The 23,203-nt window shown below is 36.4% G+C and overlaps 2 protein-coding genes across 3 annotated transcripts in view; one reads left to right on the top strand and one right to left on the bottom strand.

The window, feature by feature from the left end:
• LOC149083905 (uncharacterized) overlaps positions 1 to 1,663 on the bottom strand; it is a 73,442-nt gene extending 71,779 nt beyond the window's left edge. For both annotated transcript variants that reach the window (XM_089234276.1, XM_089234277.1), the window contains exon 1: positions 1,177 to 1,663. In XM_089234276.1, coding sequence (XP_089090402.1) covers positions 1,177 to 1,257 — 81 coding nt within the window. In that variant the 5' untranslated portion in view covers positions 1,258 to 1,663. The remainder of the gene's footprint in view (positions 1 to 1,176) is intronic.
• LOC149083904 (transmembrane anterior posterior transformation protein 1 homolog) lies at positions 1,648 to 22,950 on the top strand. Its single transcript, XM_089234275.1, has 14 exons — positions 1,648 to 2,102; positions 6,343 to 6,504; positions 7,474 to 7,590; positions 8,810 to 8,940; positions 9,065 to 9,186; positions 11,558 to 11,744; positions 11,848 to 11,983; positions 13,469 to 13,566; positions 14,850 to 15,000; positions 16,751 to 16,860; positions 17,591 to 17,650; positions 17,759 to 17,904; positions 21,469 to 21,609; positions 21,833 to 22,950. The coding sequence occupies exons 1-14, from the start codon at positions 1,889 to 1,891 to the stop codon at positions 22,179 to 22,181; spliced, it is 2,124 nt and encodes a 707-aa protein (XP_089090401.1). The 5' UTR covers positions 1,648 to 1,888; the 3' UTR covers positions 22,182 to 22,950.
• The last annotated feature ends 253 nt before the right edge of the window (positions 22,951 to 23,203 follow it).

Genomic DNA, 23,203 nt, shown 5'->3' with positions numbered 1-23,203 from the left:
CAGAAAAATCACTTGGCCCAGGGGTCCATGATGCTTTCGAGACGGCCCTGTTAATAATGATGATAAGGAACTAAGGAAAACTAGGAGACCATAGCAATGATAAAGAAAAATAAGATACAAAATCTTCATAGGGAGGCAATGTGAATTCTTTGCATGGAGGGGCGGGGGGGGGGGCACAAAAACACAAGCATAAGAGGCCCTGAAGTAAAACTAAGTAAAAAATTAAAAACAGGGTATTCTAAAAATATTCCTGGGGTAGGGAGTGACACCATTTGATACCAGCCTTAAAGCATGTGAATTGTTAGGCAGGCATTTCTAGCAAGGTGGGGAGCCTCAGCAAAATCACTTTGCTTAGGATTATTGCCCTCACAGGGCTTACAATGCTCTAACCCTGGGGGCCTAGAATCATCATTATTTTTTTGTTTTTTCATGCAATAAATGCACTATTGAGGGAGGGCCCTTGAAAAATCCCACCTAGGGGCCCTGCCAGAGATCCAAATCTAGGAGTCCTGCTCCACGATATGAAGGGTCATGCACAAGATGTTCTTAATTAACACAGTGCTGCCTGGGAAGCCCTGTTAACATCAATGTAAAATAATATATAAAATTTACTTATGTAAAAATTGATCTTTTCCGACAAAAACATCTTCATGCAAGAAAAAAGGCAATTTCTGTTGCAGCTATGATCACCCCCCCCCCCCATGCCATCCTGGGTCTAAGTCACCTGGGGGGGGGGGCGTCTTAGTCTTAAAAGCGTCATGGACTTCCGGGCCAAGTGACTTTTCTGAGACTCCGCCAGGCAAATTTACATGCTTACTCTGGGAAATTTAACCAGATCTTATTTTTGTGAGGCGTTCTTATCTTGTGAGGCCAGATCTTATTTTGTGAGGCTTGAGATTTCTGGCCAGGCCCGGGTAGGCCTATGTGTTCAGACAGCACTGCCTGGGGCTCAGTATAAATAAATAAATAAATATATATTTTGTGCTATCAATTAAGTCTGGGAGGGGTTCGCTATGAAAAACCCTGGCCTGGAAGCCCTGTTCGATCAAATCTTTTTATTTACTCCAGAGGCCCGGAGAGCCTCAAACTGAAAAATTTAGGGGCCATGCCCCAGTAGCCGCATCAAATTTCACAAAGAATATCATTTAAATAAAATGCAGCCATAAATCCACTTACCTTTTTCAACCATTTAATAACTTTTTCCTGAGTCCATTTTTCAACGACATCACATGGAGGAAGTTTGATTTTATTCGCCATCTTGAGGGATACATGCGACACTCGACAATCACGACAATAGTTCTCAACAATAGACGAGCTGATCTCTTCTTTCAACAATGGGAATGGAGCAACGTGATTGACACTTCTGTTATCTGGGAAGCTGACACATTTGTTATATCAACATGTGGTTGTTTACAAATATTACCCTCAGGGCACAGCAGACGATAGGACTGGCAGCCTCACACGGCAATGTCTTGGGAATATTTCCGAGATAGAAACTCGACGAAACAGAAAACAATCCACGAAACTAGATAAAATGATGAAATTAAATCTAAAAAATATCATAAAAAGATTAAAAATTGCGTGATTTAAAACCTGAATGGGCGTGTCTTAGTTATTTCACTTCCGCCACCTGTATTAACAACTTCCGGCGGTGAAAGTGATACTCTCCTGGAGAAACAAATTGATCACATGTCGTCTGCATCCACGAAATTTCATGATGATTTATAGTTAATTTATGGATGAAATGATTTTTAATTTGAATTTATATCTATTTTTGATTTTTAAGATAATTTTTGATTGTGAATTTATTTATTTTTAATCAGAATCACTTACTCGATTAACAACCACTACTAATCATGCTTATCGTTTGCTTCCTCCTGGCAATGTGATGATCATGGAGGAAACTGAGCTACAGCAAACTAAAAAAGAAGAGGAGGAAATTAAGGGCAATTTAGTGACTAATACCTCTCCCCTGTCAGCCTCTACTGCTAAAGAGAAATTAAGTGAAGAGGATGGCGTTGGTAAAACCTCTGAACCGTCCTCTAATGTCGACGCTAAAGACGTACAACAGGTCGAAAGGTCGGATCCTCCATGTGACGATGGTGAGTGTTTACGTCCTAAAAATATCATAAACAAACCTAATCTCTGTCAATATCTATGTGTGAGAGACATTTTTCTTTCAAATGAACGCTGAAATTATGTAATAAATTTATTAGTTAACGCAGTTATTTAAAGTAGGATGGAGGCCTAGTTTTTGTTCTAGTTGTTTCACGGGGCCGGGGTCAAAAATTTTGTGGGTCCAGTGCGAGAAACATTTTTGTGGGCCATCTATGGTGTCTGTATGCATGGCCTACAGCTGGGAAAGCTGACATGGTCTCAGCCAGTGTCCAAATGTGACTTGAAGGTGGTCCTGATCGAAGCAACAGTAAGGGGCCCCTCAACAATTAGGGTCAAAGATGTTTAGTTGGTTAATGAATATTTATTGCTTAAATTCGGGGGCCCTGATCTAACTCTTCACTTACCCATGTAGAAATCAAGCTCAACTTCTAGCCTAGATAGCCAGAGATTGACCCAGGGTCATCCTAATTGGATATGGTCACTTGGGCGCAGCCTGGGGCTTTCTAACAATCTTGCCTTTCAATTGAAAAGGATGGCATTGGAAAAGCCTCTTAACCATCCTTTAATGTTGATGCAAAAGACCTACAACAGGTCGAAAGGTCAGATCCTCCATGTGATGATGGTGAGTGTTTACGTTATAAACAAACCTAATCTCTGTCAATATCTATGTGAGAGGTATTTTTCTTTTAAATAAACGCTGAAATTATGTAATAAATTTATTAGTTAACGCAGTTATTTAAAGTAGGGTGGAGGCCTAGTTTTTGTTCTAGTTGTTTCACGAGACCGGGGTCAAAAATTTTGTCGGCCCAGTGCGAGAAACATTTTTGTGGGCCATCTATGGTATCTGTATGCATGGCCTGCAGCTGGGAAAGCTGACATGGTCTCAGCCAGTGTCCAAATGTGACTTGAAGGTGGTCCTGATCGAAGCAACAGTAAGGGGCCCTCAACAATTAGGGTCAAAGATGTTTAGTTGGTTAATGAATATTTATTGCTTAAATTTCGGGGCCCTGATCTAACTCTTCACTTACCCATGTAGAAATCAAGCTCAACTTCTAGCCTAGATAGCCAGAGATTGACCCAGGGTCATCCTAATTGGATATGGTCACTTGAGCGCAGCCTGGGGCTTTCTAACAATCTTGCCTAGATAGCCAGAGATTGACCCAGGGTCATCCTAATTGGATATGGTCACTTGGGCGCAGCCTGGGACTTTCCAACAATCTTGCCTTTCAATTGAAAAGGATGGCATTGGAAAAGCCTCTTAACCATCCTTTAATGTTGATGCAAAAGACCTACAACAGGTCGAAAGGTCAGATCCTCCATGTGATGATGGTGAGTGTTTACGTTATAAACAAACCTAATCTCTGTCAATATCTATGTGAGAGGTATTTTTCTTTTAAATAAACGCTGAAATTATGTAATAAATTTATTAGTTAACGCAGTTATTTAAAGTAGGGTGGAGGCCTAGTTTTTGTTCTAGTTGTTTCACGAGACCGGGGTCAAAAATTTTGTCAGCCCAGTGCGAGAAACATTTTTGTGGGCCATCTATGGTATCTGTATGCATGGCCTGCAGCTGGGAAAGCTGACATGGTCTCAGCCAGTGTCCAAATGTGACTTGAAGGTGGTCCTGATCGAAGCAACAGTAAGGGGCCCTCAACAATTAGGGTCAAAGATGTTTAGTTGGTTAATGAATATTTATTGCTTAAATTTCGGGGCCCTGATCTAACTCTTCACTTACCCATGTAGAAATCAAGCTCAACTTCTAGCCTAGATAGCCAGAGATTGACCCAGGGTCATCCTAATTGGATATGGTCACTTGAGCGCAGCCTGGGGCTTTCTAACAATCTTGCCTTTCAGTTGAAAAGGATGGGATTGGTAAAGCCTCTTAACCATTCTTTAATGTTGATGCAAAACACCTACAACAGGTCGAAAGGTCAGATCCTCCATGTGATGATGGTGAGTGTTTACATCATAAACAAACCTAATCTCTGTGTTTATACCTATACGAGAGATTTTTTTTGGAATAAACATTGGAATAATGCAAGAAATTGGTTTATACACAGAGTTTTTTAAAATAGGAGGGGAGGGAGCTATTTTTAGTTCTAATAGTTTCACGGGGCTGAGTTCGGGGAACATTTTTGTTTTCCAACTATAATATCTGTGTGCATGAGACCCACAGCTGAGCAAGCTGACAGGGTCCTAGCAGAAATGTGACTTGAAAGTGTCCCTGATCGAAACAGGAGCAACAGGCCTTTAACGATTAGGGTCAAAGATGTTTAGGCCTAGTTGGTTAGTGAATATGTATTTCTTAAATTTGGTGGCCCTGATCTAATTCTTCACTTGTTCAAGCATAAATCACTTATGTTCTGGCCTAGAAAACAAGATTGACCCAGGGCCATCTTAATGGATATGATCACTTGGGTACAGTTTGGGGTCCACTGACAACCATTAGAGGACAGTTCAGAGGCTTTGTCAGTGCTTCCTATTTATTGCTATGCATAACCTTCCAATTTGTTCTTTAATGTTGATGCTAATGAAACATGGTAATCATATAAGAAGTCCAGAGGCATCAGAAGTATTTTGAACCTGCAGGTGCTTCCCTTGAGCTTCATATGCAATTTCGGAATATATTCTGAGGATGCTCAGATTCATGCCACAAATAAATATAGGTGCTTGAGCAACCCTGGTTCCCATTACATTGTATCAGTCGCAGTGGGACAGTATTACACTTGGCTGGAGTTAGGCATTTTGCATTCTAGTGAGAGGGAGTAAGGTTTGGTAGTAAAGTAAACACCTAATAAAGGAAAAATGTTTGTGGCCCCTCTACACTATCTGTATGGAGGATGACCTATATCTGACTAGCCAGAGCCGAACTTTTATTTGAAGGGAGGAGGGGGTGCTTGGGCAAAGCTGGCATTATGGGTCACCTAAGGATTAGGATCAAAGATATTTGGTTAGTAAGAACATACTGCTTAAATTTAGGAGCCCTGCGCTAATTCTTTGCTTGCCCATGTGGAAATCAGGGTTACGTTCTTGCCTAAATATCTATAGATTGATCCAGGGTCAAGTATAATACATTTGGTCACTTGGAAAAATATCCTTGGAAGACTGACAATCTTGCATAGCAATTAAAAAAAGAATGGCATTGGTGAAGCCACCAAACTATCTTCTAATGTTAATTTAAAAGATGTGCCACTTCTAAAAAAACCACTTTAAAGTACTGAAAAGGTACAGATCAATATCAAAAGCTCACAGTTACACTGCTAGAAGTCGCAGCACAGATTTTCTTATAAATTGCTGATGTGTACATGCTAACCTTGGGACCAAGCCTTTTCGTAGTGGTAATGGGAGGGTGATCCCCCCCCCCCCCAGGTTTTTTCCTTATTACCATTTTAAAAATTCATTTAAATTTTCTTAAACTCGACTATATCAGATATTTACTCAGCTCTGACGAACATTTAAAATAGCCTTTTGTTTAAAATTTGGCCTGTTTACCTTGAATATTCCTCATGAAATCAAATTGGAAGTTCTTCGGTTTTTGGAACAGGACACTAACACTGCTTTATCGTCGTCATCCCTTTTCAATTTTCTCTGTAGAAACTTATCCATAAAAAATCTTATGAAGAAATTTGATAAATTAACAAACTTAGTTTTTTTTCAATTTAGCAATTAAACATTTTCGCTATAGGTATTCCTGGGGTTCACCTGGGGATTCAACTTGCGGATTTGTGGGCAGCTGAACAAAGAAAGGAAGTAAACATTTAGAATGACTATGAACAACAAGGTTACTTCACTTCATTTCAAATTCAGCTCTATGTTTAAATTTTGGAGATGCAGTCTTTGCGTGACATCATTTGGTATTTGATAGGATAATAGAATTCAGAGAAACTTCCAATCAAAAACAAATGCCTTTGGAAAAACAGACTTCTGTAGTTTTTCACGATTCACCATAATTCTGTACTCTATGATAGAAATCCGAAGGAACTATAGACATTCTGTAGTAGTCGTGAAGTATGCACTGATGTAAACCATTACATTGTTTTTTAAAAAAGTCATATTTCCTAAGATTTCCAAATGCCATATTTCCCAAATGCCTATATTTCAATATTTCTTGTTTTAAAAGTTTTTGCCGTGTTACTCTTCAGTTCAAGCCCTGCATGTGTTAATGAGGAGCAAGTGTGAAATGAGGTATGTATGTGTGTTAATGAGGTATTTTTTTTTTTGTAGATGTTAGTTCTAATACAGAGATGATGAACATAAAGGATAAATTTTCTGATTCGAGTAAACCAGCTAGTATAAATGTTTTCGCTGTCAAAACTGAAGAAGAGCCACAGGAAGTGGAAGAAAGCAAGATTGTTGAAACTGAAAATAAAGCAGATATATTACCATGTGAGTCTATATATCTTTTCTATGTTCTTGCTACATAATTAGTAATTCTCCGTATGGAATGATGATAAATGCTGAACATCACAGATCACCATAGCCATACCACAATTGAGTCGTCCAGTTACAGAATCCGTTGATTTCCAACCAGATTTTTTTTACAGAAAGTGAAAAAGAAACTTTTGTATATATAGGGTATTTTTTGAGCTTACCGTTTGAAATTTAAAATTTTAATGACATACCATTAACATTTTAACTAGTGTCAACTCAAAAAATATCCTCTACAAAAGTTTTTTTTCGCTTTCTATAAAAAAATCTGGTTGGCGCTTAACAAATTTTGCAACTGGACGACTTATAATTGAAGTGCCTATCGATTTTAATGTCAAACAGCCTATAATGTGTGTTTCTGAAGTACTTTGCACAATTTTCCTGTTGGTCCATCGTTAGGTGGAGAGAACAATTGGTCAAAAGCGGATTTATTTGAATGGTTATAATATGCAAAAACACAATAATTTATTACTGGAAGACCCAAAAGCTAATTCAGAGTGCACAGAGAAACATTTACAATCATTTCCGGTGTAGCAAAACCTAAATCTACCAAGATAAGCTGATCATGTATACGTTTCACTGAAGCAGCCTAGCCTGCGATGGATTATTTGTTTGTCTATAAATTTGACCTTCATGTGATCAGCAGAGATTTATTTCTAACATTTTTGGGTGTCATTTCTATCAACCAAGGATCTCATTGTGTGAGATTTCTATGGACCCAATGCCATGTTAAAAATATTTTCTACTATGTTTTATTCATGCTTTTAAAATTAATCCCTAATATGCGTAAACACTATCAAATCAATAGTATCACGAAAAAAAATTCAAATAAGTCCTCTAAAAAAATTGTCGGCTCTGCTAAATTCTAATTCCTCCTAAACTAATTGATGTAATATATTATATTAACAAAATAAATTACCTTTACAGCTGGAGAAATGGAAATAACTCTACCACCTGTCATCATTGAACCAGCTGAAGAGCATCTTACAACGGAAGTTAATAATGCTGATCCCGAGAAGGAGAAAAAGCGAGAAGTTTCTCCAAGTGAGTCCATTCAGAGTTTTGTTACTATATCATTTGAATTATTTTGTGAAATGGAAGGAAATTATGGAATTTATTTCATAGCCTATGACAGGAAGTTAAGTTTTCTAGGTGCAGCAGAATCTCGACAGTGGCACCCAAAGGGGTAAAAAAAAAAGCTTCAGTTTAGTCGTTAAATGTTCTGCTTCCTCCTATGTTTGTAGAAAGCAAAGAATCACTTCAGCATCATCTAACGCATCTTAATGAGGTAGTGCTGTTATGCAGGCCTCAACAAATCTCAGGCTTTAGTACTTTGTATGAATAGCGGAGAGTGACATCACGCTCATTTCCCTCAATAGGTATCTATTCCCTCATAGGTAGCCCGAGAAGGAGAAAAAGCGAGAAGTTTCTCCAAGTGAGTCCATTCAGACTGTCCATTCACAACAACAACAAATTTACAGAATTTATATTGACATACAGGGGAAAATTATCAAGTCCTGGATCACCAAGTCTAATAAGATTATTACGGATTGCTTTTCTTGAGAAAAAAAGTGTTTGGTTTACAATTTAGCTGGCGCCTAAAACTTTTTTTTTGATTTGCCAATCTTTGATGTTGTGCCTTAATTTGAATTTTATATTTTCTATCAAAAGATCGTTTATTCTAAAATATTTTTCTTGACAAGATCATCTGCAATATAATCATTTATAGGACAAAATAGATTAAATGCTTTTGGCCAATGTTCAGCTGCAATTTCTGTAGATTAATTGAGATAAAATTGTAGAAATCTCCATAGACTTCAGTAGGCTCTATCAAACACTTTTCAAGTTTGTTCAGATTTCTATTAAGAGAAATTCCACCATCATTATAATAACTGTTGGGTCTACTGCAGTCAGGTGCAGATCCAGGAGAATGCATTAGGGTGGTGAATAATTGTGTAAGTTTCAAAAATTGTTCAGTAAAATACGAAACATTCTTTGAAACTCGCACATCAAACCATTTCTTTCCCATATTATTCATCTATTGAAGAGGGGTGATCGCCCCTTTCGCGCTCCTTTGGATCTCCACCTAACTGCAGTTCCAACTATATCACCATTTTAGTTCCCTGATATCTTCAAAAAAGTGTTCATCTTTTGGCTATCATTGTAAATATTAATAAAGTGTCATACTTATGTATTTGCTATAATAGTCATTTTCAAGTGTGGAATTGTGATTTGGCATTCTGATTCCAAATCTTTTTTTCAGGTGTATCGCTGCGGGATTACTTATATGGAGAAATACGAAGGGGATATTTGCTGGAAAATGACGAGCAGCGTTATACAGAAAGAAGAAAGAAATTCTATATATTCTTCAAGATTCCCAGAGAAATAGAAAAAGTTAGATTTATTTTGAAAAATTGTGGCATCAGTTTCTTGACTTCAAGCTGTCATTTTATTGATGCAATTTTTATGTCAAGTGGCAATTAACATCGTAATGTTTTTATTTTCATTTTTGTTCCAGTTTATCTTGTATGGGTTTTTCCAATGCGTTGATGCCTTCTTGTTCCTTTTTACATTTCTTCCATTGAGGTCTGCCCTCTCTCTGTGGTTTCTAATCAGCAGATCTATGAGACTAGTTGCTTTGTAAGTAATTTTGAGTTAAACAGTCAGCCCTCTATATTCGTGGATTTCATGTTCACACTTTTTCCCCCCAGTTTCCCGGAAAACATTGTTGCAGCATCAATTCTTATATCAGAACAAAATATAAGTTGCACATGTTAAATAAGCATTTAAAAATCCCTCTTAAAGATTTTTCTGGTGCTTCTAAAAATGCTTCTATAATACTGTTATTTTTAAATGCTTCTATAATACTGTTATTTAAATGCTTCTATAATACTGTTATTTAAATGCTTCTATAATACTGTTATTTAAATGCTTCTATAATACTTTTATTTAAATGCTTCTATAATACTGTTATTTAAATGCTTCTAAATTTGAAAAACTTGCAAGGAAAATTAGAAATATTGACAAAGGTTAACTTCATTGCTGTGGTTTCCCACTACTATAGCATCAATGAGTCTACAGTCAAATATATATCAAGAAATAAGTTCTTAAAATTTCATCAGCTATTGATGTCGTTACATCTGCTACTATATTGCCCTGGATCCGCACGTCTCTCATGTTGAAGATGTTTTTCTGTAGATGCAATAAAAAGATATGCAAGTTATGTATTGCGTAACTTGTACACTGTAACCATCATTATTTAATCTGCAATAAAAAGGTATGCGTGTGGTGTTGATGAAAAGAATAAGTGACAATAATGGAAAAAGGTTCACTGATGGGAATTAAAATAAATTAAAGAATTAATTAACAATAATTCAGAAATTGACAGATGAGGGATTAATCGAGCTAACTGCTTCTCAAACTGAAGCAATATCTTATGAAGATGATCAAGATTGAGAATTACAACATAGCAGAAGCTTCAATCAGCAATGAACGATTTCCATGAAATAGACCCCTCTGTGGTACGCATTTCACATGTATAAAAATTGGTAGCAGAGGCTTTGTTACTATAGTATATAGTATAATACTCTACAAATTAACTGTAATTCAGAAGAAACGACTAACAAATACAGTAAAACCTTTGTTCAACGAAATCTGGATTGAGCGGAAACCTGTCTTTGACAGAAAATAATCGTGGTTCCCATGATTTCAATGCCAAAATACAAATTAAAAAACCTGGATTAAAATGTAACCTGTCTTGCGTGAAAATGGGAAGAAAAATTTTACCCTTTAATGGAAAATTTCACACAAACACTTCGACTATTTCATGACCAATTGACCAAAGGTCATACAAAATATTAGTTCTTCTATCTAAATTTTTAATGCAATGACTGCTTACCAATGCGAGTTCTACTTCACTCACTCTTAGATTTGTAAAAACAGTTACCGTATTTGATGCTATGGTTTTTGAAAAGCCACATGTAGTGAAACAGTTGCTTTCTGAAATTGCAACAAAATTTTTCGGTAAAACAGGATTTTCTTTGGAGAAATCAGTGTAATGGTTAGATTTCCAAATGACATACAATGACTCTCAAAATTGTATGCAAACTGCTTTCTGTGATCGCAAGTGCTGAGCAGGGCCGGAATTAGAGGGGAGCGAGAGAGGGGCAAAATTTAGGAGGTGGCAGATTTTACATGGGAAAATCATCAAGTTTTACAGCAGTTGGGCAGTGAAGTCATGCTGCTCCCACCACACACAAAAATCCTAGTTACAGCCCTGATGCTGAGAATTACATAATATAGATGACAATGTACAAACTGAACCTGACATGACAGATATTGACACCCTCATTAAAAATTTCATAGAAAGCAAAAAAAAAATTAAATGTAGTAAAAAGTAAATGTAGTCATTTCGAATGAAGAGCAGTGTGGATGAAGTTTCATACAGATGCTGTGAAATCCGAAGGAAATATTTAGTAATTATAGAGTAAATAATGTACATTACTTTATTTTATGTATATTTAAATTAATTAGTTTACTTTCAAGTGATTTATTTTTATTATACTGTACTTCAATTACATATGAGATCGTTACATAGTTTTGTACATTGTCAATTGAACCTCTATTAATCGGAAACCTGTGTTAAACAAAAAAATCTCGGTCCCTTGCGATTCCGTTGAAGACAGGTTTTACTGTATTACATTGCTCTTTCAGAAAGCATCGCTTAGAACCACTGAACCCCCCCTCCCCCTTCTTCCACACGTAGCAAATGTTGTAAAAATGAGATGTCTAAAGAACAAAATTTTAGGGCTTTGGGTATTCACAGATTTTTTTGTATTTGCTATCACCCCTGGAACATAACTCCCATGAATACGGAGAGATGACTGCATTTTCAGTGGGTATTGTTGAATTCATGTGTGAGTAATTATAATAAGGGGTTGCACACAGCCTCAGTATTTCTTGCAACCAAACTTTGATATTTATATTTTTTAAATATTAAATTTTTCTGCAGAACACTTTTCAGCTCTCAAAGGGTCAGCTCTCGTCTCTTACAACCAGCAGAAATATGTGATCTTCTAAAAGGCAGTATTGTGATCTCAGTTAGCTTCATGATGACTTATATCGACACGTCCATGATGTATCATATTGTAAAAAGTCAATCTGTCATAAAGCTTTACATCATGTTCAACATGCTAGAGGTATGAATCTTCGCTTTTAAAGTGTCCATTATTCTCAGTATTCTGTAGGTATATTCTGGTGTATTAGCAAACCCCCCCCCCCCCCATTATTTCTATCATTTAGGTGGCTGACAAACTTTTCTCATCGTTTGGTCAAGATATTCTTGATGCGTTATACTGGACAGCTACTGAACCTCGGGGAAGGAAAAGAGAGCACATCGGCCTAATTCCTCACATTGTACTTAGTGTAGCATATGTGTGTATCCTTTTATGTGTTGCAAATTATGGAATTATGTATATTTTCTTTCTCTCCCCCCCCCCCCTGTTGAAGAAATCTAATCCTTACAAAGGTTTTTCCTTCTTCTTTGAATTATACAGTAAAGAACAAATCTTCTACCTTTTTGAGTCGCAATCTCTGGTCTACACCCATTTTAAGGAAAAGTGCACCCCAGTATGGGACGCCTGTGTAGGATCCAATGTTGTATCTTTAGATTCTACTAAAGAAGCTATATTGCACATTTTGGAAAACACTACGTTAGATCAATTGCAAAACTATCAGTGAGAAACATTTTAACATAGATCATACTAAGCTAACAGTAAAATTAAACATCTGTTTTTCAAGTAATTCAGGTTTTTTTTTTGGTAATCTCAGTTAAACCTGTTCCTATTCACTTCAGGTTCTAGAAACTCTGTTTACCCGTGGTTACGATTGTGTGAATTTGGTAATCTGAAAATTACTTGACAATGAATTCCCCCACATAACATTTGAATTCCGCATGACACGTCCTTTGGGGTTGAATTTTCAGAAATTCCATCTCTTAGTGAGCCTTCACATTATAAAATATAATGCTGAAACCAAATTTCATATTTATAGCTTCATCAGTTTTGGCTCGGTGACGATTAACTTTACCCCATATAACTTTTCAACCACCTTATGACCCCCTTTGAGGCTGAAATTAGAAATTCCTTCTTTAGTGAGTCTTTAAATTATAAAATAAAACTGCTAAATTTCACATTTTTAGCTTCAGCGATTTTGGTTCTATTATGATTGCTCTATATAACTTATGAACCCTCCCCAGGAGTTGAATTTTGAAATATCCCTTCTTATTGGGTCTCTACATTATAAAATAAAAATACTGACCAGATTGTATATTTGCGGCTTCAGTGGGTTTAGCTTGGCATGATTTCTCTATATAACCTTTGAATTCCTCCCCTAGGGGTTGAGTTTTGAAAATCCGTTTTAGTGAGCCTTTACATCATGAAATAAAACTACTGATCAAATTTCACATTTATAGCTTCAGCGGTTTTGGCTTGCCAATGATTAATGAGTGAATCAGTCAGTCAGGACATGTTATTTTACACGTGCATGGCTTCACATCAAAGACAGACATTGGCAACCTTCAGTAGGTTGTTAAAAAAAACAATGTTCTGTTGTGCAACTTGCATTGAATTATTCACTGGTGATTTTTTTTTAAGCCAGAAATAACTTGCTTTTGCATCCGTTATTCATAGAAACAGATTTCAGCATTCAAAAGAGTGAGAAAAATCCTATAGGAAACCAATGTTAACTCAATTTTGATTTTTTTTTTTTTTTTTGAACAGATGCCCATCTTTGATGTAAAGCCACTCATGCATAGATAATCTGAATACTTTCGTTCCCCTTCAATTAAGATAAATTAGCTGTTAGTGTATGTTAAACTGTTTGTTGTTAGTTGTGTTTCTTTCTTGACTCACTTATTATTCAGTCGCTCATGCCATAATTGTACTTCTCCAAGCAACAACACTGAATGTGGCCATTAATTCACAAAATAAAGCATTACTCACCATCATGTTGTCGAACAATGTAAGTGGCTTTTCGTTATAACCAGATCGTTTTATTTTTCACTGAACTTTCTCATTTCTATTCTTATTCTTGTTTGATACATTGGAAGAATCACTATTAATGACTTTTATATTGCCACAAATTCATGTGTTATGGGAATTTTTTGTATGTTTAAGTACTAAATTGTAGAGTATCAAGCTGTTTCCTCATCTATTGTGTATGATACTCACATTCTCTCTTATGTATGGGGGATTAATATTACTGTATACGTTTTTTAAACTTTTCTCAGTCTTGAGCACGTCTATGCTCATCAGGTAACTCATCTGTATGGCATTTCATTTCGTAAACTGCCCAGGCTCTATCGACAATTGTCAATCCTAGCGATTGCCCAGATGTCAGGCTGGACGGTGTCTGGTGCTTTATTATGCATGTATAAATTACCAATGTGTTACATGCACAACAATAAAACACATTAAAAAAATGTACAAATAGCAATAAATTTACAAAAACGCTCTCGGAGAACAGATGTGACATTCTTCATGGTTGTGTTTTTTCACCCATGTCTTCATGTTGCCGATCGGTCCATCTACCTGCCAAAGGGACAGTGCCGTCTTAATGCAGCCCACCCGGGCATGGCCCGGGAGCCTCGAGAAGAGGGGACCCTCATGAAAATGAGACCGCCTGAAAGTTTCCAGAATTAACAAGGTAGGACCTCAGGAATTGGCTCGGGGCTCATGATGCTGTTAAGACGCTGCAAAGGGACTTTGTATTGCAGGTTCCCAGTTTTGCCCTCAGTGCTCTGTTGAGCTTTTGCTGGCCAAAATTATTATTTTGCGAGCTCCCAGTTGAGCCCTTAGCACTTGGTCGAATTTTTGCTGCTATATTTCAGATTTGCTGGTTTGCCTAGATGCCAGCCAAAGGGACTTTGTGTTGCAGACTCCCACATGAGCCCTCCATGCACAATAGAGCTTTTGAATGAATTTGATTTGGTAGAGCTTTTGCTGCCATATTTCAGAGTTGCCGACTGACCCAGGTGCCAGCCAATGGGATTTCTATATGGCAACTCTGACACGGAATGAATACCGACCTGAATAGAATGGATTTGCACATTGCTATAGAAACTGTGGTTTCAGACCAGTGTGGTCCATTCAAATATTTTATGTCACATAAAACAATTCAAAATACAGTAGAACCTCTGTAATGAAACATTGAACATTTATATTTATTCAGTCACGATAACTGTTAATCAACTAATCTTTTGCTTACAATGATTCTGATGACTTTCTTTTTTTATTAATTTTTAGTTCGTAGAGCTCAAAAGTATGGTTTTCAAGAAGTTTGAGAAAAACAACCTTTTCCAAATGGCCTGCAGTGATGTCCGCGAGAGATTTCATTACTTAATACTTCTTTTCATAGTGATCATCCAGACCATGAAGGAATATAGTTGGAATTATGGTAAGCCTCTCGCATACATGTATAGCTTCGTCTTTCTTTACCATAGTGTTGCGGATAATTTTCCACAAGACTTCGAGATTGCAAAACAAGAAGCGGTTCGACGGACCAACACAGATTTATTTACAGAACAGCAATTTACACGTATTTACAGCCTAATCAGAGAGCTAACAACTTTCTTGCAAAGTTTAAATGCATCTGACTGAATCTCCTTGTGCCTCTATGAGCCTGTCTAGCCTCTCTCAGTCTGCCATCTTGCGAGTGCCACGGTATTTATAACCCGGATAGAAACTTCGAGAAAAAGAACATTCCACAAAATTCTATTTCACAGTTTCCTAGTCGGCGGCGCTACCGTATGGAGGGGCGGGACTTTCTAGATTTTTCTCTACACGCCCTGCCAGTTCTCCGCCAATCGCATGTCTCTGCGCTTAGACCGAAACCGGTGTCATCTATATTTCTATCAAACAAATCGCGCCATCTATCGTCAAAAGTCCGTAACAATAGACTTACTCTGGCCATATCACCAGGACTGTTTACTGCTGATTAAATTGTGTCAAAATTATTTTTCTCTGCTGGAGGTTGTGGTTTCCAACTTCGCGGCACGAATGCGACCAGATTAAAAAGTCCATTAAAAAGTCTCGCCACAGAGAGCAGTGGTAAAATCTTCAATCATTACACTTCACTCATAGTTAGAAAAATTAAGGCAGGTGGTAGTTCTACATTTAACAAGCATTACACAGAAACAACTTTACATTAGGTTCACAATATGGACACGCACATCCCAACATGTACCAATTCGAAGTTCCGCAGAGGAATATGGACGAGGTGCATGTGTGGTTTAGTGGTAGTGCCGGAGTAATTCAATTTTGAATAGAAATGTTGTGTTTACATAGCAAAATATGCTTCTGTCTTTGGGGACATTTTGTTGGAGTATCATTTATCTCTGTATCTGGCTCAAGTTTGAGAGAAAAATATTTCTTTTTTTTAGTTAATTTCTGGAATCTAACCATTAGATCCTGACACTTGTCTCACAGTTGTTTAGAGACCATTACCATGGTGCTCTTGCATGTATAGCAGGGCTTGATGAATTGCATAAATATTTTGGCTTCAGCAGAATTTCATAGGCATCAAGTATTCTCCCCCCCCCCCTCACAAAATTTATCGAAAATAGTGTATTCTTTGACTTCTACGGGACTTAGGTACCCATTTCCATACTAACAGACAGGCTGACATAATTGCAGAAAATTTTGTGGTCCTAAGACTTCATTCAATTCAGTTATCAAACATAAAAAGAATAGGTGCCAATCAGAACTGTTGAGTCGTCATGGCGACCTGACGCCTGTGATTTTTTTTAGTCCTGACATATAGCCTTGCATTTTTTTTAATATTTAAAATTTTTTTTCATGGGATCAGTTGGTACAAGAAACACAACTTTTTTATAGGCACAAAAAAAGTCTATATTGTAGTTGAATCTGTTTAACATGGAAACACAAAGGAGAGTCGATGCAATTACTTTGTATTTACTAAAAATTTTGTTATAGTGAATTTGAATAATCTTTTACTTCAATAGGTATTACAAACACAAAATTTTAATGAAGTGGTATTCAGCATTATGCAGTTTTGTATTTGCAAGGCTTGACTGTGTTTGCAAGTTTGGAAAATGCTTTTCTGCTATTTCAAAATTTGTATTTTTATTGGATGTGAATTAAAGTCGCGTGAGTTTTGATGTCTTTTTTTTTTAATAAATTTTCAGAGCAATTTGTGATCCTCTTTCCATATTGTGTTGGTGTTATTGGGGCGGAGATCCTTGTGGATTGGACAAAACATGCTTTTGTTACAAGATTCAATGAAATATCTTTCGAGGTGAATAGGTTTTCTTTTTCTTTGTATGTGTTAATGTGGTAAAATGACAAAATAAACTATACTTGGCACATTGATAAGCAACTAAAAGGCCTGTTGGGCAAGAAACCTGCCTTTTCTCAAGATCTTTTTTTCTTAAAAAAAGCCAACATCAATAGGTTAGAACAAAGGTGTCTATAATACAGTTGACACCCATTATAGTGACCATGCTCTCACACTCACTGGTATAGTCCCATAATTTTCCATATAAGCAACCTATTTGTTGTCCTTTTGATATAACAACCATCTAATAGAACATCCAATTTCAAAGCTAAAATTGAATTTGGCTGTGTTTTGAACTGTCCACAGCCTTGACTACCCATCAGAATGTTATAAAGCTCCAGGAATGTCTTTATAAAGGAATTGGGGGGGGGGGAAGAATTCTGGAACTCTTTAAAGACCAAAAATCTCAGCATAGCTCTGAAGGTGCAGAATCCCAGTGTTGGTAAAATAGTTTTACCAGCTGAGCCTGTGAACTCAAGTAATGCTTTCGAGGGAAGAAATACAAAAATGGTTCTGCTGCAGATGCTTAGACACCCTGCCTCTGTAAATACCAATCATTGAATTAGGTGATTTTCATTAATTTGGATTAACCACGAATGCTTCAGTCATACTAGATGAAAATTTCCATGATCTGTGTTCTCATATTATTTTTCCTTGTACTGCTTTTCAACTCATTGATGTATATTTATAGGTGTATAGGGATTATAGAGTCAGTCTGGCATATGATTTAGCAAGCTGCAAATTGAAAAATGTGAGTTGTTGCAACAATATTCTTATTATTATAGCAAAATATTTTAGGGACTGAGGGATATAAGGTTTTTGTAAAGTTTTGATCGTTTTTTTTTCAACTTTCTTGCAGGCATTTTCTGATCATTCTGATTTGATATCACGAAGAATGGGTTTCATTCCCTTGCCACTCGCAGCTCTTGTTCTAAGAGTTGTGGTAGGATCAGTGCCATTTGAGGGACTTTTTGGGTACATTGCCCTCTTTCTTGTTTATTTGTGGTGAGTTCTTAGAATTTCTATTTTAATTTATTAGTATGTATGCATGAACATGTAAATATGTAATGTGTGAATGTTTCTTTTATATGTGAATACATTACAACCAATGACTGAAACCTGGGACTCATTGTGAAGTTTTCAGACTCCGAAGCTGACCATGTCCTAATATTTACGTGTTGGCTAACTATAGACATGAAAGGAATTTGTGAATAATATTTGATTTGCACACTTGTGTACAGATCACAATCAGTCAAGTGAATACTTTATATCAGTATTTCCCAAAGTATGTGATATCACCCTTTGGGGGTGAAAATGAATAGTAGAAGCTATCGGGCCAGTTCTGAACATTTTCCAAGTGTAAGCAAATAATATTGCTAATATGGTGATAAAAATCGCCCTTTCTCTTCAGTTGGTGCCCTAAAAAATCTCCCCCTTCAGTTGGCACCTTCTGCAGTCGTGCAGTTTGCGAAATCCATCATCCGGCCCTGGAAGCTATAGATACATGAGACAACTGATAAGCATGCAGTATTTCAACAATAAAATTCATTTGCCATCAATAGGCTTGGACAATTTCAATTAGGCCAAGCAATGCACTAGGACCTCCTAATAAGTCAGGCATAATTGATGTTGATTGTTACACAAACTCATGAGACGTTAGGTTCCTTGTGCCATTCTTTTCCACGACAATGCAAGACCACAAACTGTTACATTTACAGCTGAAGGTGGTTCACTGTTTACTGGACACACCTGGAACGCCCTCCCTGTTCAGATAGATATGCATGAGACAACGACCAATGTAGGACTATTTATTCAGGGATAGAAAAATATATTCACGCACACACACACAGACAACCGGAACCAGTTGGTTCAATGTGATGGAGCATCATCTATACAGTTATTATGTGCAGTACTACAGAAACAACATTAAGGAGCGATTATACAATAACACCCCCTTTCTCCCCATCATCAGATAAAGTTCAGCTGTAAAAATGGGGTGACTGTTAATCATAGGTTTGAAATGCATATTTTTTATTATGAAAGGCAAATTATTGTTTGTTAAGGGATGGGGCGCATCTGAGGGGTGATGTTAAGACATGTTTTACTAGCATTTTCCCTCAGCTCAGATTTTTCCCCTACCCTGTGACTACCATTTGTTGAGGCCACTTGAAACCAATTGTCTCTGTTAATGCAAAATGTCATGTGTCATAAGTAAATTTTTTTATGCTACTAAAAGCTTCTTCACATGTGTTTCCATGTTCTGTAAATATGCCATATGTTTCTAACCAATAGATAGCTGCAGGACTTCGACTTTTCCTACTTTTTGGTAAAATGTCCTACTTTCCACCAAATTTTGTCGTCAAAATTTGTGTAATTTTTTTTAAATGAAAAAGGAATCATCGAAATATTGCCAAAGAATACAAATGTAATATATTGCAGTTAATGATTCTGCTAAAGCAGAAATCGTATCATTTTCCTCAGGTTATTTAGGGTTTTTGTATGTGGTCCATTTGGTTCATTAATTTTTTCTTTTCTTCAGTTTGAGGGTTCAAAAACTCATTTTGTGTCAATGTTTTGAGTAGTCAATAGAAAATTCTATATGGATAGACACAATAATTTTGTGTTTATGATAAAGTTCATACTTTTCGGGCTATTATGCTGTGTTCACTGCACTAAATATGCCCACCACGTAGGGCAAATATGCCCACACGTAGGGCAGCTATCTACGTAGGCCTATTCTAGGTTTTGTGACTGATTCTTCCCAATAGCATTCAATTGTCACATGTATTTTTTAGGACATACAGAGGCATAAACAATGCTCACAAAGCTCTGCATAGAGCTAGAAATGAAAATGCTTCATTTGTCAAAAACTAGTGTTGAACAGTAAAATTGAACAGTAAAATGTAAACAAACCCCCTTTAAAAAAGGATGGACAATGCAGTAAGAACATCCAGTTCACCTTGACTTATTTACATCAGACCTTTTAATTTACACATTTTGCACTGTGCTTGTGGAAGTTGTCTCAAACGAGCGTCATTCTTTAAAAAACCGTACGCCTTCATAATTGGCTATGCATCCAGAAAAAGAGTTTACAGACTGGACTTTGTAAGATTCCTCGAAAAAAATAATGCAATATACAGTATATTGTGAGGAGAGACAGAAAATAATTATCTGTGGTTTCTTGTATGCAGTTTTGGCCTGAAATCACTTTCGTTACCAAGTCATTTCTGCCATTTTGCTTTGGCTCGAAAGTCAACTTCATAGGATACTGAAATAGTACTATGAAAAGAAAAAATGTAATTTAAATTTTTTTAAATAATTTTTTTTCTCATAAATCTATGATTATGATCTCTTAGGATGTACTCCCCCTCCTCCCCCATTATCCTAATTTTTCTAATTTTTTGAGTCTGAGCCCTGCAGCTGTAAAAATGTATTATGACATTTTTACAGAACAGTGGAATGCATGTGAAGAAGCTTTTAGCGGCATAAAAAAAAATTTAGGCTTTTGATGTATGACATTTTGCATGAACAGCGACACAATAGCGATTTGACGATCATGCAGGAGTGCGAGTATAATGTTTACAATATTTCCTTTTCTCTCATGGAACTGGAGGCAAAAGTTCACACGAGAACCTTTTCCCAACTTTCTGTAGATGCGCTCTTTGTATTTTTTTTTGAGAAAAGATTTTTTTTGAAAAACTGTCGATTCATTTGAAAAAGTATATTTCAGAATTGTAACTTATGTTAAAAAATTTTAATTTATGTGAATATTTATTTCTTTAAAAAATAAAATAATTACAATTTATATTTGATTCATTTTCTAGATTTATGTTATTAATATCTATCAATATTTTGGCGGTATAGAATGATTCACAAGCAGGCCTGTAACTATGCTAGGGCAACTGGTGCCCCACAAAATTGTTTTCTTGATTTGGCATAAACCTTTCATGTCTGCCCTGGGGCTCCCTTGAAGGCACACTATGGTCCTGTTCACCATACATCCATTGTTTTAAATTAAAAAATTTCATTTCAGACACAAAATTTTTTATTATGTATGTGACATTTTTATTTTTTGAAAAACTAATCACAGTAGAGTCTTGATAATTTGAATCTGAAAACTTCAAGTTTCCAAGGTGCTGGAATTTTTTTCAAAACCTCTGTTTTTTTGCAACTAGTTTTGTTTGGTTTTATTTTTATATCATTTTTTCCATAAAACGAATAATTCCAGTTAGGAGTTCTTGATCCTTAGACAGGGTCTCCATGCCAGAATGTCCCCTATAATAAATTTATAGTACATAAAAAAACATTCATATCTGGTTCCCAGGCCTGGAGCTTCTGTCAGCCTGCTGAATCCATGGGTCTTGTATATAGTCCATGGGCAGTTGTGTAATGAATTAAGGGCAAAACAAGGAGTAAGGTACCCCACCTCTCCACTCAAAGTATTTTTCTATTTCTTTTGGATAATCTGAGTTTTTAGTAATTCCCTATGTGGTCCCGTTGGCCTCAGGTTATTTTGAGACTCTACTGTATAGCCAAGGTTTATTAATCTATGGAAATTTGTATTTTCAGCCTTGGAAGTGCAAAGCTTTGGATCAGTATTGCATTATTAGGTATAGCTTGTCAAGAAATTGAATTGCATAGAAGCTTACAGCGAGATAAATATATGCCACAGAGACAGTGTAATAGCCTTCCATCTAGTCGACACCACAGGTGAGACCGTCAAAGAAACCATCATTGCATTACGACATAAATCAATAGAATTTTTTTCATGCATCATGAATGTTGTATGTCCATGTGTGTGTGTGGGAGTTCGTGCTAGATTTGATTAAATTTGATATCTTTTATCAGGATATCACTGTTTCTTTGTATCATCACTTACGAAAATATTCTTTTTTTTTAAAATGTTTTTATAAATCTGTTCTTTCTCATGCAGCACGGAAGATCTAAGAGCGAACTGTAGTACGAAGCCTAAAAGTATGCCACAGAGTCAGTGTGCCAGCATGTCCTCTAGCCTGGCAGATTTAGCTGCTCAGGTTGAGCTCCACAAGGACATCATAGAGCAGAGCCCTTTGTTCGCGAACAGCACAGTCAGCTTGGATAACTTGGGAGGAATAAACGATGGGACTTTTGTGACGGAACAGTTTTTACCGGATAAGCTGGATCATGGCGAGAAGTGGAAAGCCACTGCCACGTTTGGTGGTGTCACGAGGCCACATCCTCCTGAAGCAGTGAAAAGAAGAACTTCACTTCAGGAAGAGCATAGAAACGGAGCTGCCATATGATCGAAGAAGTAAGCCCTTAAAGGAAAGCAGTTTGTCATGCTTTCGAGTTTTATGATTTGAGGGAGTCTCAGTGAAATCGTCTTATTGAATACTTTTGCATGTTTAAAGGCTTGTGGCAGCATATTACCGCTGTTTTTTTGTAAATGTTTTCCTCATCTATAATTGTGATAAAGAAAAAAAAACTTTTTCAGATTTTTTTCCATAATTATGTGAGAGTTAACCAAAGTCATGCGAGAGGTTGTATATCATTGCAGTGCTTTTTACACACTGTGTAAGTTTTACATTATATCTTTGTTAGAGAAATTTCTATCGATATTGATGTTTTCAATGTAGAGGTCTTATAATTTTCTTTGTTTCTTGCTGTATTTGAGTATTGCAAATTTAGGTTATTGTTATGATTTTAATATTCATAAACACTCAATATTTTAATTTTGTATCTTTAAAACTATGTCGTACTTTTCCCAATTCATATTCTTGCGTACTTATTCTCTGGCGTACAAATTCCATTCCATAATTTGAAGCCGTCCCATTCTGATTATGATTTGTATTCAAAAAATATGAGCCATGTTATGTGGCATGATTACTTGTATTTTATGTATATACCCACTCTGTATTATCTTGAATCTACAAAATATTTGAGGCTTAACAAGTTGTACTGCGATCATGAACGAAGCCTAATCTAAGTTGAACCCAGTCTATAACAAATTTCTTGATGTAGCCCTCGAAATAGGCCATTTTGTAAAGAAATTTATACCAGTTGACCACTTACAAAAAAAAAAAGAAGACAAATAATAGCTGACTCTAAGGCAGGGATTCCTAAACTTTTTAAAGTTTGCGGAACCTTGGAAAATTTTTAAACATGTTGTGGCACCCTAGGAATCATGTTTTCGAGAACCAGTCTAATTACCGCTTTCGATAAATTTTTATTCTCAAGATATCTAACAGGACCCCTCCTTGACCAAAACTTTCCAGCATTACAATATATTAGAGCAGTAATTTGCAATGTGTGGGCGTTAATGCCT

This window comes from Pholcus phalangioides, unplaced genomic scaffold, assembly GCF_987345545.1.
Source record: "Pholcus phalangioides strain wild (caught in Gottingen) unplaced genomic scaffold, Ppha-v1.0 ptg000008l_1, whole genome shotgun sequence".
NCBI lineage: Eukaryota > Metazoa > Arthropoda > Arachnida > Araneae > Pholcidae > Pholcus > Pholcus phalangioides.
This window is presented reverse-complemented; position numbering and strand designations above follow the sequence as displayed.

Bases quoted from the DNA above. Each gene is read 5' to 3' on its own strand.
- LOC149083904 (XM_089234275.1), top strand. From the start codon at position 1,889: ATGATCATGGAGGAAACTGAGCTACAGCAAACTAAAAAAGAAGAGGAG. The intron at 7,591-8,809 runs GTGAGTCCATTC...TCTTTTTTTCAG, and splicing joins AAAGCGAGAAGTTTCTCCAA to GTGTATCGCTGCGGGATTAC. The intron at 16,861-17,590 runs GTGAATAGGTTT...GTATATTTATAG, and splicing joins TCAATGAAATATCTTTCGAG to GTGTATAGGGATTATAGAGT.